The sequence below is a fragment of the Hylobates moloch genome, unplaced genomic scaffold (assembly GCF_009828535.3).
Source record: "Hylobates moloch isolate HMO894 unplaced genomic scaffold, HMol_V3 SCAFFOLD_15, whole genome shotgun sequence".
NCBI lineage: Eukaryota > Metazoa > Chordata > Mammalia > Primates > Hylobatidae > Hylobates > Hylobates moloch.
In genome coordinates this window covers 45,690,622-45,712,308 of record NW_026652290.1, presented here as the reverse complement: position 1 = coordinate 45,712,308, position 21,687 = coordinate 45,690,622, and the positions used below count along the sequence as shown (strand labels likewise).

The 21,687-nt window shown below is 56.7% G+C and overlaps 1 protein-coding gene across 13 annotated transcripts in view; it reads left to right on the top strand.

The window, feature by feature from the left end:
- Positions 1–21,200, top strand: part of FER1L5 (fer-1 like family member 5) — a 63,374-nt gene extending 42,174 nt beyond the window's left edge. For 4 of the 13 annotated variants that reach the window (XM_058428955.1, XM_032178836.2, XM_058428950.1 and 1 more), the window contains 34 exons: positions 580–704; positions 1,575–1,675; positions 2,169–2,346; positions 2,424–2,579; positions 4,029–4,160; positions 5,435–5,598; positions 5,887–6,001; positions 6,745–6,847; positions 7,451–7,614; positions 7,706–7,873; positions 8,086–8,224; positions 8,365–8,442; positions 9,789–9,970; positions 10,193–10,354; positions 10,642–10,746; positions 11,792–11,944; positions 12,025–12,187; positions 12,335–12,360; positions 13,804–13,854; positions 13,958–14,059; positions 14,333–14,452; positions 14,967–15,128; positions 15,341–15,432; positions 15,847–16,017; positions 16,228–16,376; positions 16,628–16,767; positions 18,247–18,335; positions 18,610–18,705; positions 18,906–19,047; positions 19,285–19,384; positions 19,460–19,653; positions 19,832–19,941; positions 20,516–20,663; positions 20,769–21,200. In XM_058428955.1, the coding sequence (XP_058284938.1) occupies positions 580–704; positions 1,575–1,675; positions 2,169–2,346; positions 2,424–2,579; positions 4,029–4,160; positions 5,435–5,598; positions 5,887–6,001; positions 6,745–6,847; positions 7,451–7,614; positions 7,706–7,873; positions 8,086–8,224; positions 8,365–8,442; positions 9,789–9,970; positions 10,193–10,354; positions 10,642–10,746; positions 11,792–11,944; positions 12,025–12,187; positions 12,335–12,360; positions 13,804–13,854; positions 13,958–14,059; positions 14,333–14,452; positions 14,967–15,128; positions 15,341–15,432; positions 15,847–16,017; positions 16,228–16,376; positions 16,628–16,767; positions 18,247–18,335; positions 18,610–18,705; positions 18,906–19,047; positions 19,285–19,384; positions 19,460–19,653; positions 19,832–19,941; positions 20,516–20,663; positions 20,769–20,993 (4,505 nt within the window). In that variant the 3' untranslated portion in view covers positions 20,994–21,200. Of the gene's footprint in view, positions 1–579; positions 705–1,574; positions 1,676–2,168; positions 2,347–2,423; positions 2,580–4,028; positions 4,161–5,434; positions 5,599–5,886; positions 6,002–6,744; positions 6,848–7,450; positions 7,615–7,705; positions 7,874–8,085; positions 8,225–8,364; positions 8,443–9,788; positions 9,971–10,192; positions 10,355–10,641; positions 10,747–11,791; positions 11,945–12,024; positions 12,188–12,334; positions 12,361–13,803; positions 13,855–13,957; positions 14,060–14,332; positions 14,453–14,966; positions 15,129–15,340; positions 15,433–15,846; positions 16,018–16,227; positions 16,377–16,627; positions 16,768–18,226; positions 18,336–18,609; positions 18,706–18,905; positions 19,048–19,284; positions 19,385–19,459; positions 19,654–19,831; positions 19,942–20,515; positions 20,664–20,768 lie in introns of those variants that run through there. The other 9 variants (XR_009210078.1, XM_058428947.1, XM_058428952.1 and 6 more) reach the window with 9 other exon arrangements.
- Positions 21,201–21,687: the final 487 nt, after the last annotated feature.

The window sequence follows — 21,687 nt, the reverse complement described above, 5'->3', positions numbered from 1 at the left end:
CACAGATTTTCTGCATGTTAAGTGTTCGTTTTCTATGGATTTCTGCCTCTAAGGCTGACTCGGCAGCAGTGCGGTTCAGAATCTTTTACGTTTGGTTTCGCTTCCACCTTTCAATAAGGAACATGGTGAGGGAACCCAGTCTGTGGCACCCATCAGTGGTGTTTATCTACACTTGCGCCCCCTGCCCCCGTCCCACCCAGAGGCGTGCCCTGTTCCCCCACCCCTGGCATCTCGCTTCAGATTCAAAACCCAGGGCTCTGGAGCTAGGCACCTGCGTTATGACCGCCTGGCTGTGCCACCTCAGGGAAACTGCTTCCCATTGCTAGCCTGGATTTTCCCACTGTAAACTGGGGACTCTGGAAGACCATGTGACAATGAAGGGTCAAAGTGCACACATTCTCACATTCTCAGTTGGGCCCCAGCCCAGCCTCCCAGCTAGAGGGCTCCAGTTAGCATTGTTAGCAGGTCGCATCTTTGAGGGTGAAGTGGTCCAGAGAGGTCCTTGGAGGGAACACAGTGAGAAGAGACCTCCCAGAATCCCCCAGACACCCCATCCCTCCATGTGTCTCTGTGTTTCAGGGAACATCTACCATTATGTGCCCTGGTACAACACCAAGCCTGTCGTGGCCGTGACCTCCAACTGGGAGGACGTCAGCTTCCGCATGAACTGCCTCAACCTCCTCCACTTCACTCGGGACCGCCTGGTGAGTGGTGCAGGAGCCGATGCTGGGAAGGGTTCAGAGTGTGGCTGGGAGACTTGGGAAACTGCATCACAGTGGCAGGAAACTGGTCACACAGCTCATTCATGCATTCATTCCACACTGTTGAGAAGAACATGCCAGAAGCAGGGCTAGGCACTGAAGACACAAAGATGATTAAACACAGCCCCTGTCCTCACTGTCTAGGGAAGTTAGACATGTAGGCAGTGACTGTGCAGTGCAACTAGGGCTATGATGGAGATGCGGGTACCAGATGCTATAGGGTCAGAGAGAGAAGGTGGGGAGAGGAGAGGAAGAGTGGATAGTCAGAGGAGGTGTGCACAAAGGAGATGACACATCAGCAGGGTTTTGAAGAATGCATAGGATTTTGTTGGGGACTGGGTGGGGGTAGAAGGGAATAACGTGCAAAGCCGTGGCAATGTGGTGGTTTCTGAAGTTCGGCAGGATCGGGGGAGGCATGGAGGTGACATGAAGATAAGACCATAGAAGCTGGAAGGAGTGAGATCAGAAACGATCTCAGGTGCCTGTTGGGAGTGTAGTTCTCAGGACCCACCTGGGGCTGGCACCTCTGGCATGACTTTCTCACACCTATGTGGAGGTCAGGGCTCTGCACTGCTTCCCAGTCTTATCCCATCCCAGCTTCTTGCCACCTGTTTCTTCTGTTGGGTAGCAGGAAGGATGTGGGGGGTTCCTAGCCTCGGAGTTGTGGACAACCTTGAACTGATATCACCAGGTTATCCCTCAAAGTTCCCAAGGTCGTGGCTGAAAACATCTTGGGCCAATCAGCCCTATGGCCTGTCCAGCTGGGCTCCATGCTGAGGCGGGCTCTCTCACCATTTCTCTCCTGCTGGGCAGAAAGCCAACCTGGACACCCTGAAATCCACGCGGAATCTGAAGGACCCAGCTCTCCTCTACCAGTGGGAGAAACTGCTGAGGGAGCTGGCGGAGGACTGCAAGTAGGAGTGGGGGCACTCCGGGATACAGCTGGCCTGGAGCTGAGCCAGATCTGGACCTAGGGGCTCAGAGCAGTGCCCTGAACACCTACCTCCCCCCACCCTCCTCGGGGAGGAGCACTGCTCAGACCTCTCCCCAGCAGGAAACCCCAAGAGTCGCTTCTCCCTTCCCATTCAGGTCCCTGCTGCCCCACACCCACACCCGAGGCTCCTACCAAGCCAGCCTGTCCCCTTCCTCCAGACAAGCCCACATAGCCCCACCTCCCTGCAGGCCCTGGGAGGGTGGGAGAGGACTGGATGAGAACCCAGGGCTGGACACACAGCGAGCAGGCTTCCTATGGAGGGTGGGAAGGGCTCCCCGGCCAGGCCAGGCCAGCAGCGGATGGGGGCAGGATCTTGAGGCCAGGAGGGGCACGCTGGCCTAAGGCAGGGCAGGAATGGTGACACTGGGAGGCGGTAGAGAGGTCCAGCCCCTGCTACCCTGTCCTGGCCACAGGCACCCTCTGCCCTGCATGACCTATCAGCCCAAAGCCACCAGCCTGGACAGGAAGAGGTGGCAGCTCCGCAGCCTCCTCCTGCAGGAACTGGCCCAAAAGGCCAAGCAAGCCAAGCCCAAGAACATGGTGGCCACAGCGGAGGACTGGCTGTACCGCCTCAACGCCGTGCTCCCTGAGGTGGGTGCTGCACACACTGGCCTGGAGCAGGGCTGGGAGCCGGCTGCGCAAGGCCTGACATTCTCCTGCCTCGGCAGCCCCAGATGGGCCTCCCTGACGTGATGATTTGGCTGGTGGCCAAGGAGCAGCGAGTGGCCTATGCACAGGTGCCTGCCCACTCCATCCTCTTCTCCCCAGCCGGGGCTCTGCACTCCGGCAGGCTCTGCGGGAAGATACAGACACTCTTCCTACAGGTGGGAATCAGGGGCTCCTCAGCGGAGAACAGGGCTGAGAAATGCCCCCAGAGGAGCCCCTGAGCTTGCAGGGCAGCCCTTATGGGGCCTGTTTCCCTGGTCCCTTAACCAGGTGGAATGGGGTTGAAACAGTCCCCAGAGGAAGAGAGGGGTCTGTGGCTGTCAGCATGTTGGGTGATGCCAAGTCCATGTACCTCCTAAATGTTCCCCAAATCCACCTCCTCGCTAGGCGTGGTGGCTCACAGGTAATCCCAGCACTTTGGGAGGCCAAGGCGGGTGGATCACCTGAGGTCAGGAGTTCGAGACCCAGCCTGACCAACATGGTGAAACCCCGTCTCCACTAAAAATACAAAAAAAATTAGCTAGGCATGGTAGTGCATGCCTGTAATCCCAGCTACACGGGAGGCTGAGGCAGGAAAATCGCTTGAACCTGGGAGACGGAGGTTGCAGTGAGCTGAGACTGTGACACTGCTCCAGCCTGGGTGACAGAGCGAGACTCCGTCTCAAAAAAAAAAAACAAAACAAAACCAGAAAACAAATCCACCTTCTCTGTCATCCTCATGGCCGCCACTTGGTCCAGCCCCTTGTCATCTCTTCCCTGCACCGTGATGGGGTGATCTCCAAAATATTTAATGTCTGTAAGGTTTGGCACCAGCCCATCATATCAGATGCAAGCTATAAATAAGACTAAACACCCTGACCACCACCCCCACCCCTGGCTGTGACAGTGGCCTCCCTGCTTCTAATCCTCCCTGGGGGGACGTGGGGGCCACTCCCTCCCCCTTCAGAGACTCCCTGGCTCCCCACTGCCTCAAGGTGCCGCCTTGCGGCCTGGCCCCTGGCCCCTGTGCCTGCATCCATTCTCTCTGGCCCATACTCTCAACAGTAAGGACACTCTGAGCTTTCTTGGCCCCAACTGTACCTGCCCTGCTCTCCACCAACATGCAAGCCTCCTTTCATGCCCACCAGAGTCCTTCACATCCCACAAGAACCCCTGAGACATGAATCCTGGCTCTATGTGGCCCTAGGCCAACTCCTGACCATGCCCTCAGCGTGCTGCTCCGTAGAATGGGCCTGCCAATCACCGTGCCCTCCTCATGGTGGGGTGTGAGGATCCAGGCCTACGATGCACACTGGGCAACTGGCACAGTGCCGGCCCATAACAAGCACACAAGGAATGTCCATCAGTCCCATTATCAACGTCCCTGCTACTCCCTCTGTGAGGCACTCCCAGGCTCTCTGCTTCATGGATCCCAGGGTGGAGCCACCCCACTCTGAAGGGCAGAACAGAACTCCATGCCATTCACTTACAGCTCCAGCACTCAGCTCAGTGAAGGCCCTGCTTCCAGGGCTCAGGGGGAAGGGGCAGGTACAGCCCACTCAGGGGGTGGCCGGGGTGGCATTCAGGGTGTTTAGTGCCCCTGTGGGACCGATCGGCCTCTGGCTCAGTACCCAGAGGGTGAAGGACAGAAGGATGTGCTCCCAGCTCACCTCCGGGTCTGCATGTGGCTTGGCAATGTCACAGACAGCAAGGACCTGCAGCTGCTCCGCCAGGGTGACACGGCGGTGTACGCCGAGATGGTGAGTGGTGAGCGGCAGCCCAAGGCCAGGGCAGGCATGCGGGGGTGGAGGTGGGGTGGCCTCGTAGGGAAGAGATGGCCTCCCTGCAGGGCATTTGGCGTGAGGAGGGAGGGTGTAGCTGCACTAGCCCTGCACTGAAGAGGAAGAAAAAATTCCTGACTGAAACTGAGGGCTAGGAGAGAGTCTGATGGAGGAGGCAGAGACTAAAGCAATCTCGGACGCTGCCAGCTCTGGTCTCTTGTTGATCCTCCATACACGTGTGGAGACAAAGGGGGCGACTAAGTGACCTCTGGGGCCTGGTCCCCCCTCCCTGATGCAGGTTTATTCCGAGCTTTCTCCTAGTTCATCAACAGCATGTGAAGTGAGCAAGGCTCTGACTTGCAGGGGCCTCACCCATCACCAACAGGGCAGCCCGGGACCCCTGCAGGCCCCAGGGGGGTCTCAGGAGGTGAAGGACTAGGATGGTGGAGGAGCAGGATCTGAGGCATCTGCCCACAGAACCATCAACCTGGGGACTGGGCGGGCAGCGGGCAGCGGGCAGCGGCCAGGGACTGCTCTAGAACCAGAGGAAGGGAGATGTCCTTGGCTCCCGGGGGGAAGGACATGGCTCAGGAAGCCACGTGAACAGCAGAGGGGAAATAAGATTTGAGTGTCAGGCTTTTTAACTTACTGAATTAAAACATACGTTTGCAGTGTCTAAATTGCATGTGTAGATGGATACATCATAATATGTCTAACCAGTTCCATAGGTCTTGGAGGTGCAGAGGCGGAGAGGGGTTCAGGGTGAGGGGCAGGGAGCAGGGCCTGCGTGCTCAGCGGGCACCAGAGGACTGGGCCGGTGCCTTTGATGCCAGCTGCCTCCTCCCTCTTCACTGCAGACCCTGGGGAGCCCAGCTCTCCTGCACCACCCACCATTGCTGCCTCTGGGCCTTTTCATCCACACTTTCCCTGCTGAGCACGCAGGCCCTGCTCCCTCCTCTTCACCCCGGACCCCTCTCCACCTCTGCGCCTCCAAGCACTACATAGATGTCTTATGATATCTCTGTCCACACATGCAGCATCCACCCCACTCTGCCAGCTGAGTGATCCAGGGCAGGATTGACCTCTGAGCCTCAGTGCCCTCACCTGTGCAATGGGGACATGGCCCTTTCATGCCTGGCTACCACATTTTTAGGATGCCCCTGCAGCCCAGAGTCCGGGGGCCCAGGGGAGGCCCATGTCCCCGCACTTCGTGCTGAAGGAGGTGGCCACCCTGACAAGCTTCCCTTCCCTAGTACGAGAATCAGGCCAAGTATAAAGACCAGTGGGGGCAGCAGGGGCTGTATCGCTGCCCCAACTTCTCGGATGTCATGGGGAACAAGACCCTCCCCATGACGAATTTCCAGCCACCCCTGGGATGGCACTGGCAGGACAGCTGGACAGTGGAACCTCAGAGAAGGTAAGGCCAGAGGGGGCAGGCCTCACTGGAGGGGACACCACCTGGGAGGGCCAGTCCGCGGCAGCCCAGAAAGATGGGTACCTAGCCCCTAAGCCTGGTGCCAGAGGGCCAAGGTGCACCAGGCCAAGGGCCCTGCCCACCACTCTGTCCTGCATGCCGGGCCCTGCTGGCCCTGTCCTGCCCAGAGCAGGTGGGGATGCCAGGTATGGGAATGCTTGGCCAGCAGAAGACGGCCCCAGGGGCTGCTCGGGGAGGTGTGCTGGGAACATGGGGTCTCTCTACCCCCAGATTCCTCCTGGACATAGACATCAACAAGAGCCAGGTGCTGGAGGAGGTATATGAGAACCAGGGCCGTGACACCAGAGGCGCCTGGGGGCCTGCCGCCATCCCAAACACAGACGTGGTGAGCAGGGTCGAAGCTGCCTCAGGGGTTGGGGGGCAAGCAAGGCCACCAGGCGGGGCGCCTTGGAAGCTGGGGGTCCCAGTGGAAAGGGTCTGAACCCTATGCCCTGCACTATGTATGGGGCCCTGGGTGAGCGCGCCAGCCTTCAGGCACTCTCTCTCAGCACTGATGGGGTGAGGGGTTTGTAGAAATACCTTAAATAAGACTGAGAAACAACAAAAGGGAGGCAATGTTTCCTCCTAGGCCTCCTTCAAAGGTGCTGCTTACCACAAAGGAGAGAATCTGCTTGGGGTAGGCTAACCCAGCACTGTCCAGTAGAACTTTCCGTGATGATGGAAATCTTCTATATCTGCACGTGTGGCTATTGAGCGCTTAAAATGGGGCACTAGTGAGATGAAGGAACTAAACTTTGAATTTTAACTCATTTAAGCTAGAGTAGCCCCAGGCGGCTGGTGGCTACTGTATTGGGTAGTGTGGGTTTAATGGATCGGTTTAATGGATCTCAAAAGCATGCTAGTCTCCCCTTTACAATGAGGAGGAGCAGTTTCCAGTGCAGAAAAGCAGGTCCTTGGAGCATATTCAGTGATGGCTCTGGTGGTATGAGGTGTAGCAAGCACAGTCTGGCCTGGAGTGGGAGGCTGCTGCAGCCACAGCAGGCACGCACACAGGTGTGGGAAGAGGGAGGGAGGGCAGCCTCCTCCCAGCTCATGTGCCCCTCGCTCGCCCTCTCTGTCCACCTGCAGAATGGACAGCCCGTGGAGGCCCGGGAGAACGTGAAGTGCCCCCAAGGCTGGCACTTTAAGAAGGACTGGGTGGTGGAGCTGAACCACGCAGTGGACAGTAAGGGTCAGTCGTTTGGTCAGGGTTGGGATCGGGAGAGACCAGGGCCTCAAAATCATGGCAGCCAGCAGGGTGGGATCAGAGCAGCCAAGCCCTCAGTGGGATACGCCTAAATTCCTGGGGCCCCCTGGCCTCCAGAGCTGGGTCTCCAGCATTTCCTTACACATGGTCCCCAGTTTTGAGACAGCACAGGCCGTCAGTGTGTCCTGAAGCCTGGCCCAGAGCAAGGCGTGGCAGATGCTGGTGAACAGGAGGCTGTCACATGGTGGCTGAATTCACCCACAGCAGCTCCACGGCAGGAATGTTGATGGGCTGCAAGTCTCAAGGCCCGGGCTCAAGATGCAAGCTTTGCTGCTTATGGGCTGTGTGGCCTTGTGCGAGTCATAGGACTTCCCTGAGCCTCACCTGCCTCATTTGTAAGCTGGGCAGCTGGGGGGCCCAGGCCACTCAGGTGACACAGTGTAGCCACACTCTCCTTTCTAAACCTCAGGGCCAGAGACCTGGATGTGAGGGAAGTAATGCCCTTCTAGGGCCTGTCTCCCGGGCCTGTCCAGGCCTCCCAACCTGCGGGCACCTGAGGACTCAGAGGCCATGGTCCCCCCACTGCAGGCTGGGAGTATGGAGTGGGGATCCCACCGTCAGGCCTGCCCCAGGTCTGGAGCCCGGTGGAGAAGACGTACCACTCGTGCCGCCGCCGGCGCTGGGCGCGTGTGCGCTTCAGGAACCATGAGGAGCTGAGCCACGAGCAGGAGACCCTCTCCTTCCTGCAGCTGGTGAGGGGTCGACGGGGGCCCTGGCTGGGACTGCGGGCAGGGCCGCCTTGGCTGCTGCAGGAACACAACCCTGCTCTCCTCCCCACCGCAGGGCCTGGCCAAGGGCGAGGAGGAGGGCTGGGAGTATGACACCTTCCGCTCCAAGTTCCACCTCAACCCTCAGCCCCAGAGCCGGTTCCGCCGCCGCTGCTGGCGCCGCAGGCTGGCCCCCAACAAGGACAAGGGCATCGCACCCATATTCCTCCTGGAGGGGTCCTTGGTAAAGCCTCACAGGCTGGGTGACGCCTGCCTGTAACCCCACCTCCCAGAGAAGCCAGGGCCTGGCCTGGCTGGGGCGCTGATTGCGGAGGAAAGGCCTCTGTTCCTCAGGCTTGCGAGGGTGGCAGTGTGAGGGAGGAGGGCGACTGGGCCTAGGCTAGAGGAAACAGGAGCAGCACCCAAGAGCCTCAGGGGAGACTGTCCTGGGTACAGGCTACGGATCTGAAATACCATGCTGGGAAGGAAGAGGACAGCAAGACATGGCCATGGGGTCTGGACAGACAGTTCAGGGACCCCCAGAGGCAGGACACCCGGCCCCCCAACTTGCCCTTCATCTACTGCACCTTCAATAGTAAGCACTGACTTGGGTGTCTGCTTGAATGGCCCCAGAGGCCAGTACCTGAGGGCAGGGGGTGGGGACGGGGTGGGGGCAGTCAGAGGGAGCCGCTGGGGTCCTGGGGCAGGTGACAGGCATGGCCCCTCTTTCCCCAGAGCCCCACTACTACCAGCTCTTCTGCTACATCTACCAGGCCCGGAACCTGGTGTCCAATCAGATCCTGACATTCCAAGGTAGGTGGCAGGCAGCCTTGTCCCCAGCTGAGGACAAGGCCTCAGGGAGGACAGCAGGGTCATGTTCCTGCAGCAGCCAAGGCGGCCCTGCTTGCAGTCCCAGCCAGGGCCCCTGCCTGTCGGCCCCTCACCAGCTGCAAGCCTTGTCCCTGGGTCCTGGTGTCAGCTGCTCAGCAGTGTAAAGACAGAGGCATGGATGAGGGTGACAAAGACACAGACCCCTCTCCCAAGCAGCTCATGGTCCTGGTTTGGGGAAAAGACACAAAACAAAGACTATGAGGCAGGGCTGCTCTTGAGGGGTGACCCCAGTGCTGTGGAATTAGATGTGGGAGCAGAGAGGGCTCCATCCCAGTGGTGGCCACTTAGCTGGGCATGGAAGAGGGAGGAGCTTGCCTGGCAGTACTGGTGGGGCATGAGGGCAAGAGAGAGGGCAGTATGCTTGGGAACCATGTGTCACTCGTGTTTGGACAGAGGCAGAGGGGCCTGTGGGGAGGACCTGTCCTTGGTCCTGTGAGGACGCCCCAGTGAAAGTTTCAGGAGACAAGCCACATGCTCCAGCCTGGTCCTTATTGCTGTTTGTAGGGAGCGGGGACAGTAGGTGGCAGGGCTTCAAGGATGTCTGCTGGGAGCTGTGTCCCTTGGGCTTCACCACCCACATCAAGAGGCCCATGGGACACTCCCTGATGCCAGGCCACTTGCTGCTGCCATGAAAGGGCAGCCATAGAGCCAGGAGTGGTGGCTCACACCTGTAATCCCTGCACTTTGGGAGGCCAAGGTGGGCCGATCACGAGGTCAGGAATTCGAGACCAGCCTGGCCAACATGGTGAAACCCCGTCTCTACTAAAAATACAAAAATTAGCGGGGTGTGGTGGTGGGCGCCTGTAATCCCAGCTATTCGGGAGGCTGAGGCGGGGGACTGCATGAACCCGGGAGGCAGAGGTTGCAGTGAGGCGAGATGCGCCACTGCACATCTTTTGCCTGGGCGAAAGAGCAAAACTCTGACCCCCCAAAAAAAAAAAAAGAGAGAGAGAGAAAAAAAAGGGCAGCCACAAGTGGCCTTGTCCCTGGAACTCCTCCAGAGGAGCCCCTGCCCTCCATCTCTGTGAGGCCCAGGCTTCAACCCTGGGAGGCACACAGAACTCGTGGATGGGACCAGATGATGCCTGGCCTCTGGTGACAGGCCCCGGTGCTCTGCAGCTGACTCTGAGGGGGCCTCTGGGAGGCCTCAGTGGCTGCCCTGCCCGACCCTCCTGGGCCCCACTGGGTCCAGTGGCTGCAGCAGCAGAGGAGAGGAAAGCCCCTCTTCCCAGCTCAAGACACTGCTACCTCCTCCTCTACCCCTCCAGGGCCCTTCATTCGGGTGGTCTTCCTGAACCACAGCCAGTGCACCCAAACCCTGAGGAGCTCTGCAGGCCCCACATGGGCCCAGACACTCATCTTCCAGCACCTCCTTCTGTACGAGAACCCGCAGGACACCAAAGAGAGCCCGCCACTTGTGGTGCTGGAGCTGTGGCAGCGTGACTCCTGGGTAAGGTGGGCTGGGCAGAGCACAGGGAAGAGGACCTACCTCGCAGAGTGGCTGAGGGGATTTATTTTAGACGAAAATGTATGGAAAGTGCTCCCATGAGGCCTGACGTGCAGAGAGCACCATGGAAATTCGCCTGCCAGCTGTCGCCCTTGCCTTGAGAAGCCCAGACAGAGCTGGGCCTGCCAGTGTGGCCTCCATGCTTTGTGAACTTCCCCCCTCCAGGGCAAGGAGAGCTTGTGGGGACGGAGCATGTGGCCCCCAGTGGTCTGGCTGGATCTCCAGGACCGGATCCTGCCCCCCATGAGGTGGCACCCCCTTGTAAAGGAGTTGGGGAAGGAAGAAGGCGAGATCTTGGCATCCTGTGAGCTGATCCTCCAGACTGAGGTATTGGGAGAGAGGGCCTGGCTGGGAAGTGTGGCACTCAATGCCCCTCCCCAGCCCATCCCCAGCCAGTGGGGGCCAACTCCACCCTGTCAGGAAATGCCTGGGGCCCAGGATCCCGAGCTGTGGGCTTGGTGACGCTGGCCTGACCAGCCTCTCCCCTAAGTCCCCCTGCCAGCCCCTACCCATGGGGCTCTGGGCTCGGTGAGGCCTCTGAGGGACCTGCTTGAAGTGGGGGTGAGGGCAGCAGGACCAGCCCAGAGGACCTCATGCTCCCTGCCCTCCCCCAGAAGCTTGGAGAGAAGCAGCTGCCTATCTTAAGCGTTCCCTGGAAGAATGGGGCATACACACTCCCCAAGAGCATCCAGCCCACGATAAAGAGGATGGCCATTGAGGTGCTGGTGATGTGGAATGCGGACAGTGGGCAGGACAGGCGGGGGTGGTCTGAAGTGCGCTGCAGCCTTCTGCTGGTCCTCCCTGACTACTGGATCCAAAGCTCACACCCCGAGAAAGGCTACCTGGGAGGTGGAGGGAGACAGGAGAGAAATGAAGAGGTTCTGGTGTAACACTGGAAATCATTTTACCACAAACCTCTGCAGTGAGGAGTAGGCAAAGGGCTGTAGCATGCATGATCACATGTCGGACTCACGCTGCCCCTGCGCAGTAGGAACTACTTTGCAGAGAAGGAAATAGAGGCTCCAAGAGATAACACATTCCATGCACAGTGATGCAGGGACTAAGTGACAGGGCCATTTAGGCCCAGCTCTGTCTGCCTGCAAATGCCAGGATGTTGCTCACCTCTCTTCTGAGAGTAGCGTGAGGGTCCTCATTCAGAACCTGTGTGCCCTGCCGCAAATGTGGCAAAGAGCACAAGATGGTCAGGCCTCTGGGACTGAAGGCTTCCCCGAGATCAGGCAACTTGGCTGGTTCCTGCTTTGGGCCCCGAGGAGGCCCAAAGTCAGGGTGCAGCTATTTCCTGGCAGGGTGCCAGGTCACTGAATGGCCATTGGGGTCCTCAGTGAGCTAGATGGCACAGGGGCCCTGAGAAATCCAGGCACTTCCTGCTTCTACGGGCCTCAGAGGCAGTCAGCCTCAGGAACTCCTACCTGAGAACTGATGAGGCTAGACAAGGCAGCAGGTGAGGAGGGGCAATGCCTGCGGGCTATGGAGGTCAGTGGAGGATGCAGCCAGTGGCCAGAGGGCACCTCCCTCATGGGTCGGGGGACAGCGTCCCAGCCCCAAGGACAAGCATTGATCCCTCACAGGACGGGGAAGCCTGTCCTTGTGCGCCTTCAGACCCTGGCTCCTCTGCAGCCCCATTCCCTGGCCCTGCAGGTTCCTGCTGCACCGCTATTGCCCCTCAGCCCCCTTCTCTGGCCAGGACCCCATTACAGAGGCACTGCCTGCCCCTTGTCCTGCTCTCCTTCTTTGTTCTGGTAGATCCTGGCCTGGGGCCTTCGGAACATGAAGAAGGCGAGCTCCCCCCAGCTCCTGGTGGAATTCGGGGAAGAGTCCCTGAGGACAGAACCCATCAGGGACTTTCAGACCAACCCCAACTTCCCCGAGTCTGAGTCTGTCCTAGTCCTCACAGTGGTAAGAGGCCCTAGGGCAGGGGCTGGGCAGCCCTCTTCTTCTGTGGGTCTCACGCTCCCCACATCTCCTCGGGGCTGCAGCTCATGCCGACGGAGGAGGCCTACGCACTGCCCCTCGTGGTGAAGGTGGTAGACAACTGGGCCTTCGGCCAGCAGACTGTGACGGGCCAGGCCAACATCGACTTCCTCCAGCCCTACTTCTGTGACCCCTGGGCTAAGGACTACATGCACCCAAAGCTTCCAAGTATGGCCCTTCCTCCGTGCCTTTCCCCAGGCCTCACAAGCGAGCCCACACTGGGAGTGGGGCAGGCCCTGCTCCCCCATGGGGTTGGTGCTTCCTCCTCAGCCCTCTCCCCATCCTGAGACTCGTCCCTGTGCTCTCTCTGCACAGCGCTGTCTGAGAAGCACCACCAGGATGTAAGTAAGGGCTGCAGGCCCACCTTCTCCCACACTGCTGACGGGGCGTAACCCTTGGGCCCAAGGAGGGGTGTCCATTAAACAGTCTGGATACCCGTGCCCAACTGTGAGGCCCACCTCGCACTGTAGGGTCCTCAGTCTGTAGGGTCTCTGTAGGTCTCTCAGCCTGACTGCACGTTAGAATCATCCGAGAGTTTTTGTTTTTTTTTTTTTAACTTTTGAATCTTTTTTTTTTTTTGAGACAGAGTTTTGCTCTTATTGCCCAGGCTGGAGTGCAGTGGCGCAATCTCGGCTCACTGCAACCTCCACCTCCCTGGTTCAAGCGGTTCTCCTGCCTCAGCCTCCTGAGTAGCTGGGATTACAGGCACATGCCACCACGCATGGCTAATTTTTTGTATTTTTAGTAGAGACGGGGTTTCATCATGTTGGCCAGGCTGGTGTCGAACTCTTGACCTCAGGTGATCCACCTGCCTTGGCCTCCCAAAGTGTAGCAATTACAGGCGTTGAGCTGCCACGCCTGGCCTTAAATCTTAAAAAAAAACTTTCTTTGGCTGGGTGCAGTCACTCACACCTATAATCCCAGCACTTTGGGAGGCTGAGGCGGGCGGATTACTTAAGGTCACAAGTTCAAGACCGGCCTGGCCAACACGGTGAAACCCCATCTCTACTAAAAATACAAAAAAAAATTAGCTGAGCATGCTGGTGCATACCTGTAATTCCAGCTACTCCGGAGGCTGAGGCACAAGAATCGCTTGAACCCCAGAGGTGGAGGTTGCAGTGCCACCAAGATCCCACCACTGCACTCCAGCCTAGGCAACAGAGTGAGACTTCCATCCCCCAATTAAAAAAAAAAAATTATAGAGACAGGGATCTTGCTATGTTGCCCAGGCTGGTCTTGAACTCCTTAGCTAAGTGATCCTCCCACCTTGGCCTCCCAAAGTGCTGAGGTTACTCAGCCTCACCTGAGAGTTTTAAAACTCCTGAGGCCTAAGCCACTGATCTATTCTATCAGAATTGCTGAGGTAGGACCCAGGCATCAAAATTTTTTCCAACCCCTTCCACACAGGTGATTCCAATGTGCTTTCAGGGTCCCCAACTATTGCTCTAAAGTGGCACTTGTCAAACTTGAATGTGCAGGAATCCTCCAGACATCGTCACCAAAAGCAGACTCTTAGTAGGTCAGGGTGGGGCTTGAGGTTCTGCATTTCTGAGCCCCTTCCAGAATCCAGTCTGCAGCTATGGGCAATGAGGACAAAGAACTATGTGTCCCCTCCTTCTTGCTCCCTAGATCCCATTTCTAAAGACCCCTGAATTAAAAGGTCTATGTGAAAGGCAAGGGCAAGGGCGCCAGGGAAGCCCTGGCCTCGACCCCCTCTCTCCTCTCTGAAGTCAGAGCCCATGAGTGAGCTATGGCTTTCCCTTGCTCACCCTCTCCTTTTTCAGTTCCTAGGCTACCTCTACAGAAAATTCTGGTTCAAGTCTAGTAGAGCAGAGGTGATGAAGGCTCAGCCCCAGGGAACAAGGAGCAGCCCCATTCAGTGCAGGGAGGTGGGAGGCTGCCCCTGCCCAAGGCCAGAATGATCCTCTTCTCTGCCAGGATGAGTATGAGCACGAGGTGGACTGGTGGAGCAAGCTGTTCTGGGCCACAGATGAGCACAAGTCCCTGAAGTACAAGTACAAAGACTACCACACCCTCAAGGTTTGAAGGAGGGAAGAAAGGGGGATGGAATCAAATCTCCCACTGGAGGCCAGCAGAGCTAGCCTTGATTCCTCTGGGAAGCCTCAAGTGGGAGGGTTCCCGCCCTGTCTCCCAGAGACAGCTCCAGCCGCCACCCTGCCTGAAGCACACAGTGCTGGCCCCAGGGCCGCTGACTGCCAGATGCTTTGGAGCAAGACCTGGGAGCTGATGGTCCCTCCATCTCCTAATCCCGGGAACAGTCCCCACCAGCCAGGGTTCCACACACCCCTGCAGGTGTATGACTGTGAGCTGGAGGCCGTGCCAGCCTTCCAGGGCCTGCAGGACTTCTGCCAGACCTTCAAACTCTACCAGGAGCAACCCAAGTTGGACAGCCCCGTGGTAGGGGAGTTCAAGGTGTGTGTCCACCCCAGCTTAGCTGCCCCTGTCTCCTTGTGCACCTTCTGTCCCCAGAAGACGAATAAAAGCCCTGGCTCTATATGCTCATTGTGAAGATGGAGCAGGGCTTAAGAACGTTCTGGGAGTGGAGGAGCAGAGATTCACCTCCACAGGAACTTGGGGAGCGCTCCCCTTCCCCTCCCTGCTCTGGCCTATGCTGGCCTCCCAAGGCCGCAAAGCCACAGAGAACAAGCCCGAACCTGAAGGGATAGATGGGGTGGAATGAGTCCACAGCGGCACAGATGGGGAACTCACCTACTGACTGCGGTTCCTTTGCCAACACCCTGCTTCAACATAGTGGGCCCTGCTGAACACCTTCTGTACCTGCCTCCACTGTCCTCATGGCCCTCTATCCCTGCTACCCTCAGCCCAACCCTCTCTCTCCTGAACATGGGCTGGGACACCTCCCAGAGGGCTTTACAGAGCTGGCCAGCACTGCCAGGCTGGGCACCCAACACTCTCCCCCCGCCAGGGCCTTTTCCGCATCTACCCCTTTCCTGAGAATCCAGAAGCCCCAAAGCCCCCGCTCCAGTTCTTGGTTTGGCCAGAGAGAGAGGACTTCCCCCAGCCGTGCTTGGTGCGGGTGTACGTGGTACGAGCCATCAACCTGCAGCCCCAGGACTACAATGGCCTGGTAAAGAACAGTACCTGCCCCGCACAGGTGCCCCGAAGGCTCCCCTCAACCCATCTCTGGGAGTCCCCTCCAACTGCTGACACATAGAATGCCAACTCCCCATAGGCTCCATGTGGTGCAAGGGGCTTGTTTCCACCCTCCTCCCACCCTCCCTGACAAACCTGGATGGCCTCCCCAGTTCCTATCCTTCCCCCACTTGTATCTGACCCCAGTGTGACCCTTATGTGATCCTGAAACTGGGCAAGACAGAGCTTGGCAACCGGGACATGTACCAGCCCAACACTCTGGATCCCATCTTTGGCACGTGAGCTGCCCCAACCCCCAAGACCCCTTCTCCACTCCTACCCATACCACGCTGGAAGTCGGCCGGAGAAGGCACAGAATTCTGGCACTCATGTCCAGCCTCCAAGTTCCTACCACAGCATCTTACATGCCCTGGTGCTCAACAGATAGAAGACAAATGCATGGGTGGGCCAGTTCTACCCTCACCTCTCACTCTGGCTGGGAGGGGAGCTCAGAGCCCCACATCGGGCCTTTCCAAAGTTATTTTCAACCATAACCAGGGGATGGCGATTGGCAGAAGGCAGCCTACCCCATGCTCTGCTCTCCACAATCTCCATGAACAAACAAGGGGCCTATGGGGCCAAGATACCGGTGAGGGAGGTGGGCACAGAGACATTGCCCACATCCTCTTCAGTCTCCAACGCCTCACCCCTAGGATGTTTGAACTCACCTGCAATATACCCCTGGAGAAAGACCTAGAGATCCAGCTCTATGACTTCGACCTATTTTCACCTGATGATAAGATAGGAACCACAGTCATCGACCTTGAAAACCGACTCCTCTCTGGCTTTGGAGCTCATTGTGGGCTCTCCAAATCCTACTGCCAGTGAGAGTGGGCCCGTCCGGGGGAAGGGAGTCAGGTGGGGTGAAGAGTGAGCCTACAGCTCCCTTGGGAGAAGCCTGCATCCTAGGCGGGAACCAGGGCCCAGACCTGCCCAGTCTCCACCCAAGCTTCCACCCATGGTCAACCTGCAGCTCATAGCGGTGTTCTTCAGGACCCAAACCTCCAGACCTCCTCCTCTCACATCCCCCACAGGTCAGGGCCCTTTCGATGGCGGGATCAGATGCCCCCAAGCTACCTCCTAGAACGCTATGCCAAGCGGAAAGGGCTACCTCCACCTCTGTTCAGTCCTGAGGAAGATGCTGTTTTCTATAATGGGAAAAAGTTCAAGCTGCAAAGCTTTGGTGAGCAGCACAGAACACTAGCAGAAAGCACAGACACAGGCCTCTGGAAGCTGTGAGGCTCCAGAATGGAAGAGCTGCAGACTCGGGGGAAAAAGGGGAGGACAAGAAAAGAGCTCCCTGGAGCCAGAGGGCAGCCCACCCCTTTTCCCTTCACTCCTACCCAGGCTGCGGTGGGGAGGGCAAGAGCCTACCTAGGAGATAGGAAGGCTAACGACCTCGCAATCCCCTCCTTCCATCCCCCTCCAATCCAGAGCCCAAAACCCCTACTGTTCATGGTTTGGGACCCAAGAAGGAACGCCTTGCACTGTACCTTCTGCACACCCAGGGGCTGGTACCTGAGCACGTGGAGACCCGCACACTGTACAGTGACAGCCAGCCAGGCATCGACCAGGTATGAGACTGGAGAGGCCACTCCTGGCTCCTATGGGAGGAGCTAGATCAGGAGACAGAGATGCCTGTCCACCCAGGACATAGTCCACCAGAGGGGAAGGACAGGCCAAACATTTGGTAATGTACATGCACAGAAGACAAGCATGCTGTGAACGTTAATAAGCAAGAAGTTCTGGTGGTGTCACTTAGAATGGAGAATTTCAGAGCTGGAAAGGTCATCTACAAGAAACAGAGGCCATGCACCAGCTGTGGGAGGCACTAGGGAGCCCTACCAGTCAATGTCTCCATTGCCTTAAGTGTCTCCCGAGGGGTGGGAAGGTGGCGCTCAGGTCAGACAGTGCAGACATGACAACGCGGGTTCTCGCTGTTAATTGCAGGCTGTGTCTTCTCCACAGCAAATAACCCCAAACAGAAATAAAAATCCCCAAAGGCACCTAATTATCATTCACTCTGCAGCCACCATAATGGCTCATCTCATTCTCTAAACTTCTCAAGCTCATACCACATTCCAGACAGAAAGTCCGCTGCTGAGCAAGATTTTTAAAAAACCATTCTCTGGCCAGGTGCGGTGGCTCACGCCTGCAATCCCGGCCTGTGGGAGGCCGAGGCGGGCAGATCACTTGAGGCCAGGAGTTTGAGACCACCCTGGCCAACATGGCAAAACCTCTTTACTAAAAATACAAAAATTAGCTGGGCGTGGTGGTGGGTGCCTGTAATCCCAGCTACTCAGGAGGCTGAGGCACGAGAATCGCTTGAGCCTGAGAGGCAGAGGCTGCAGTGAGCTATCATGCCCCACTGTGCTGCAGCCTAGTGACAGAGGGAAACTCTGTTTCAAAAAACAAATAAAAAACCATTCTCATTAAACCTGTTTTCTCAAATGGGTCAACTTCAAAAGAATATAATTAGGTCAGGTAGTCTGAAAGGCAGAACGTATTTGTGTATTCTTCAATGTTGGCAGTTCTGCCCTTTTTCTTTCCTTTTCTCCTCCTTTTCATCCTTTACCTTCTTTCCTCTGTATGTGTGGCTAGTTTAATACCCTTAGGTTGTAGTTCATAACATAAAACGACCTGAAAATCTGGACTGGTATCTAGTTTCCTCATACTCGAGGCTATCAAGCAACACCAAGCTGCTTGATAAATGAAGCCCCAACCCCGATCTGGAGCCCCGTCCAGACAGGCCATCTAGCATGACCTAGGCAGTGGCATTCACCCTCTAGACCTGTCATAAGTGGAATCCCAGCACCATGCCATCAGCCCCAAAGCTACCGTGTCCCAATCTCCCTGCAATACTCTCTCAGCCAAAAGAAAGGGGGAAGCTGGTGGGTGGTTGCCGGCGGCCTCACAGATATCTCTGTACCCCACCCCTCGGTGTTGGGAACACAACCTCAACAGACCTCAGAACCTGGGACAGGGAACCCCAGGCCAGCCTGCTGAGAACAGAGGCTAGCAACCCCCAACCAGCCAATGTATCCCGGCTCTAGGGAAAGGTGCAAATGTGGGTGGACATCTTCCCCAAGAAGCTGGGGCCTCCTGGCCCCCAAGTCAACATCAACCCCAGAAAGCCTAAAAGGTGAGTGACAGCCCACTTCCCAATTGCTGCATTTCAGTTTAGCCTCCTCCCAGTGCAGGGCACCACTGTCCTCAGGTACTGAGCTGCAGTAATTCGTTTCTGTACTGGGAAGAGAGGAAGCTCTACTGGGAGCTTTCTTCCCCTGAATTCCCCACACTGAGCAAGAACACACAGGGCAGCCTCCCAAGCCTCTCTGCCCTCACCGAGGGCAGCTCACCGAGGCTGCAGCTGGGGAGCTCCTCCTCAGCAAAGCCTCAGAGCACAGTGGCCACAGGTATGAGCTGCGCTGCATCATCTGGAAGACTGCCAATGTGGACCTGGTGGATGACAATTTAAGTAGAGAGAAGACAAGCGACATCTACATCAAAGGGTAAGGAAGAGGAGTCAGGCTCTGGCAGAGCCCCTCAGTTCCCCAGTTCTGTCATCCTGCTGGCATGGCCCAGTCCTGAATGGGACACCTCTCCACTTCCAGCTCTGCCTGGCGTCGACTGGGCAGCCCTTCCCATGGGGTTCCAGCTGGGGGATGGGGACAAGGCACATGAGCCACAGGTGATAGGACTCTGGCCCCAGGTGGTTATACGGGCTGGAGAAGGACATGCAGAAGACAGATATCCACTACCACTCGCTGACTGGGGAGGCCGACTTCAACTGGCGGTTCATCTTTACCATGGACTACCTGGCGGCGGAGCGCATGTGTGTCCAGAGCCAGAAGGTAACAGGCCTGGGGCGTGAGGGGCAACAGGCCACACACAAACAGACTCAGGCTCCTGGAGCTCCTCCCCCCACCCCTCCAGAGGCTTGCAATCTGTCCCAGAACATCAGAAACATGTCCTCAGGTGGAAACCCTCTTCCTTGATGGTCTATCACTGCTGGGTGGAGGGCCACTGAGGGGTTCAAGGGAAACGTCCAGGAGACAGGCCAGTAACACGCCCTTCCGCCATTCCCCCAGGATTACATATGGAGCCTGGATGCCACGTCCATGAAGTTCCCAGCCCGACTCATCATCCAGGTCTGGGACAATGACATCTTCTCCCCCGACGACTTCCTAGGTGAGGTCCTGACATAGGGCTTGTGACCACAGGACAGGGAGCTCCTTCTTGCTGATGTCATTTTTCTGGGCTCAGGGGTCCTGGAGCTGGATTTGTCTGACATGCCCCTCCCGGCTCGGCACGCCAAGCAGTGCTCCATCAGGATGATGGACGCCGACCCCAAGTGGCCCTATTTCCTCCAACACAAGCACTTCTCCCTCTTTAAGAAGAAGACTGTGACTGGCTGGTGGCCTTGCCAGGTCCTCGATGGTGGCAAATGGCGCTTGTCGGTAGGAGCTGGGGAAAGTGTCTACTGATTAGGGCTGCTATGCCACATGTCCTGGCTCTAACAGACATCTAGGGACCTGGCTAAATCCCTTTTCCTTTCTTGATCCCGGGAGGAGGTCCTAAAACTACCCGGCTCCTGCTGTCTGAACTCAGCCTCCCCCTCACCCATGGTGTTCCTAGGGCAAGGTGAAGATGAGCCTGGAGATTCTGTCAGAGAAGGAAGCCTTAATCAAGCCGGCCGGGCGAGGCCAGTCGGAACCCAACCAGTACCCTACACTTCATCCTCCCCTGTAAGGGGCAAAAGTACCAGATCTTTCTTGCTCCTCAGTGTGTATGGGGTGGTGACCAGTGGGCCTACCATGGAGAGGTGGTAATTACCTCCCACCCCACAGCTCTGTGCTTAGTTATAATCAGCAAAGAACAGAGCTGGGGTGAGGGTTGGGGTAAGCAAAAGTTGTTTTTTTTTGTTTTTTTTTTTTTGAGGTAATTGTCTCACTCTGTCACCCAGGCTGGAGTGTGTGGTGGCACAATCTCTGCTCACTGCAACCTCTGCCTCCTGGGTTCAAGCGATTCTCCTGCCTCAGCCTCCTGAGTAGCTGGGATTACAGGGGCCCGCCACCACGCCCAGCTAATTTTTGTATTTTTAGTAGAGATGTGGTTTCACCATGTTGGCCAGGCCGGTCTCAAACTCCTGACCTCAGGTGATCCACTCACCTTGGCCTCCCAAAGTGCTGGGATTACAGGCGTGAGCCACTGCACCTGGCCCAGTAGTTGCTTTTTTAAAAAAGAAAGCTCTTTGCATCAGATTACTTGACCTGAACGTTCTCCCTGCCATTCTCTGACATCTCCCTGGCTCCTGGACAGACGCACCAACACCTCTTTCATGTGGTTGCAGTCACCAGTTCAAAACTTCTGCTATATTTTCTGGAAACGCTATCGCTTCAAACTCATAGCCTTTATGGTCATATCGATTATAGCACTTATGCTGTTCAACTTTATCTATTCAGCTCCGGTGAGTGGCAGCCATGGGGGCAAGGACAAAGGTGGTCTCGGGATGACTCTGGGGACAGCGTCTTCAGTTTGCCACCCCAGGCTAACTGTTGTCCTTTCTCTCTAGCACTATTTGGCCATGAGCTGGATCAAACCTCAACTTCAGCTGTATCCTCCCATTAAAATATTCAATATCATCACTTCACTAAACACCAGCAATGCCAGCTCTTCCATCCTTCCCACCCAGGATCCAAACCTAAAGCCTACAATAGACCATGAGTGGAAACTCCACCCAGGACCCACAAATCACCTGAGTGACATTTTCCCAGAACTTCCAGCCCCAGGAGACTAATTAGCCCATGCTGCCTGGCTTTCCTCCTGCTACCAACAGCCCTCCCCTTGGGCTGGCTACCAGTTCTTTGTTTCTATCTTCTAGGATATATGCAAGGTGCTAGGAATGTTCTGGCTGTGTTCAGAATATTTCTGTGTTCAGAAATCACTTCCAACAAGAAGAGCAGAGCTGTAATTTTCCACTGAAATAAACAAGTTCTATAACAGAGAGCCATCTTGTAATTTGGGGGCGCTGAAGACAACATGAAAGGCTGAAAATGCCAGCCCTTCAGACAAGACTCACAGGGACAGGGAGTGATGTCATCTTTATGTACCACCTCTAGTCCACAGGGTCTCTTCATGCTAAGAGGCTCGGAATCAGAGGGCAATGGAGGGAAAGGGTGATTGTGAGAAGTGGCCCTTATGGGTATGCAGCAAGCCGAGGCACTGGCTCTCACCCGCAGCATGCATGTACAGAACAGCCCTACCACAGACCAGGCATCTCCCTCCTGTAGCACACAGCTAGGATGACACTGCCCAGGACAACACTCCGCCCATTCATGATGGGAAACATTTGTTTCTAGAACAAAAAGCAAGAACCAAAGCAGGGCATCCTATGCCAGGTCAGGTGGTTTTCTTGCACCATACATTTCTCTAAAGGACCCCAAGGCAGGTGGGGACTGCATTTCATGTCTTCCCTGCCCTCTTTAAAAAGC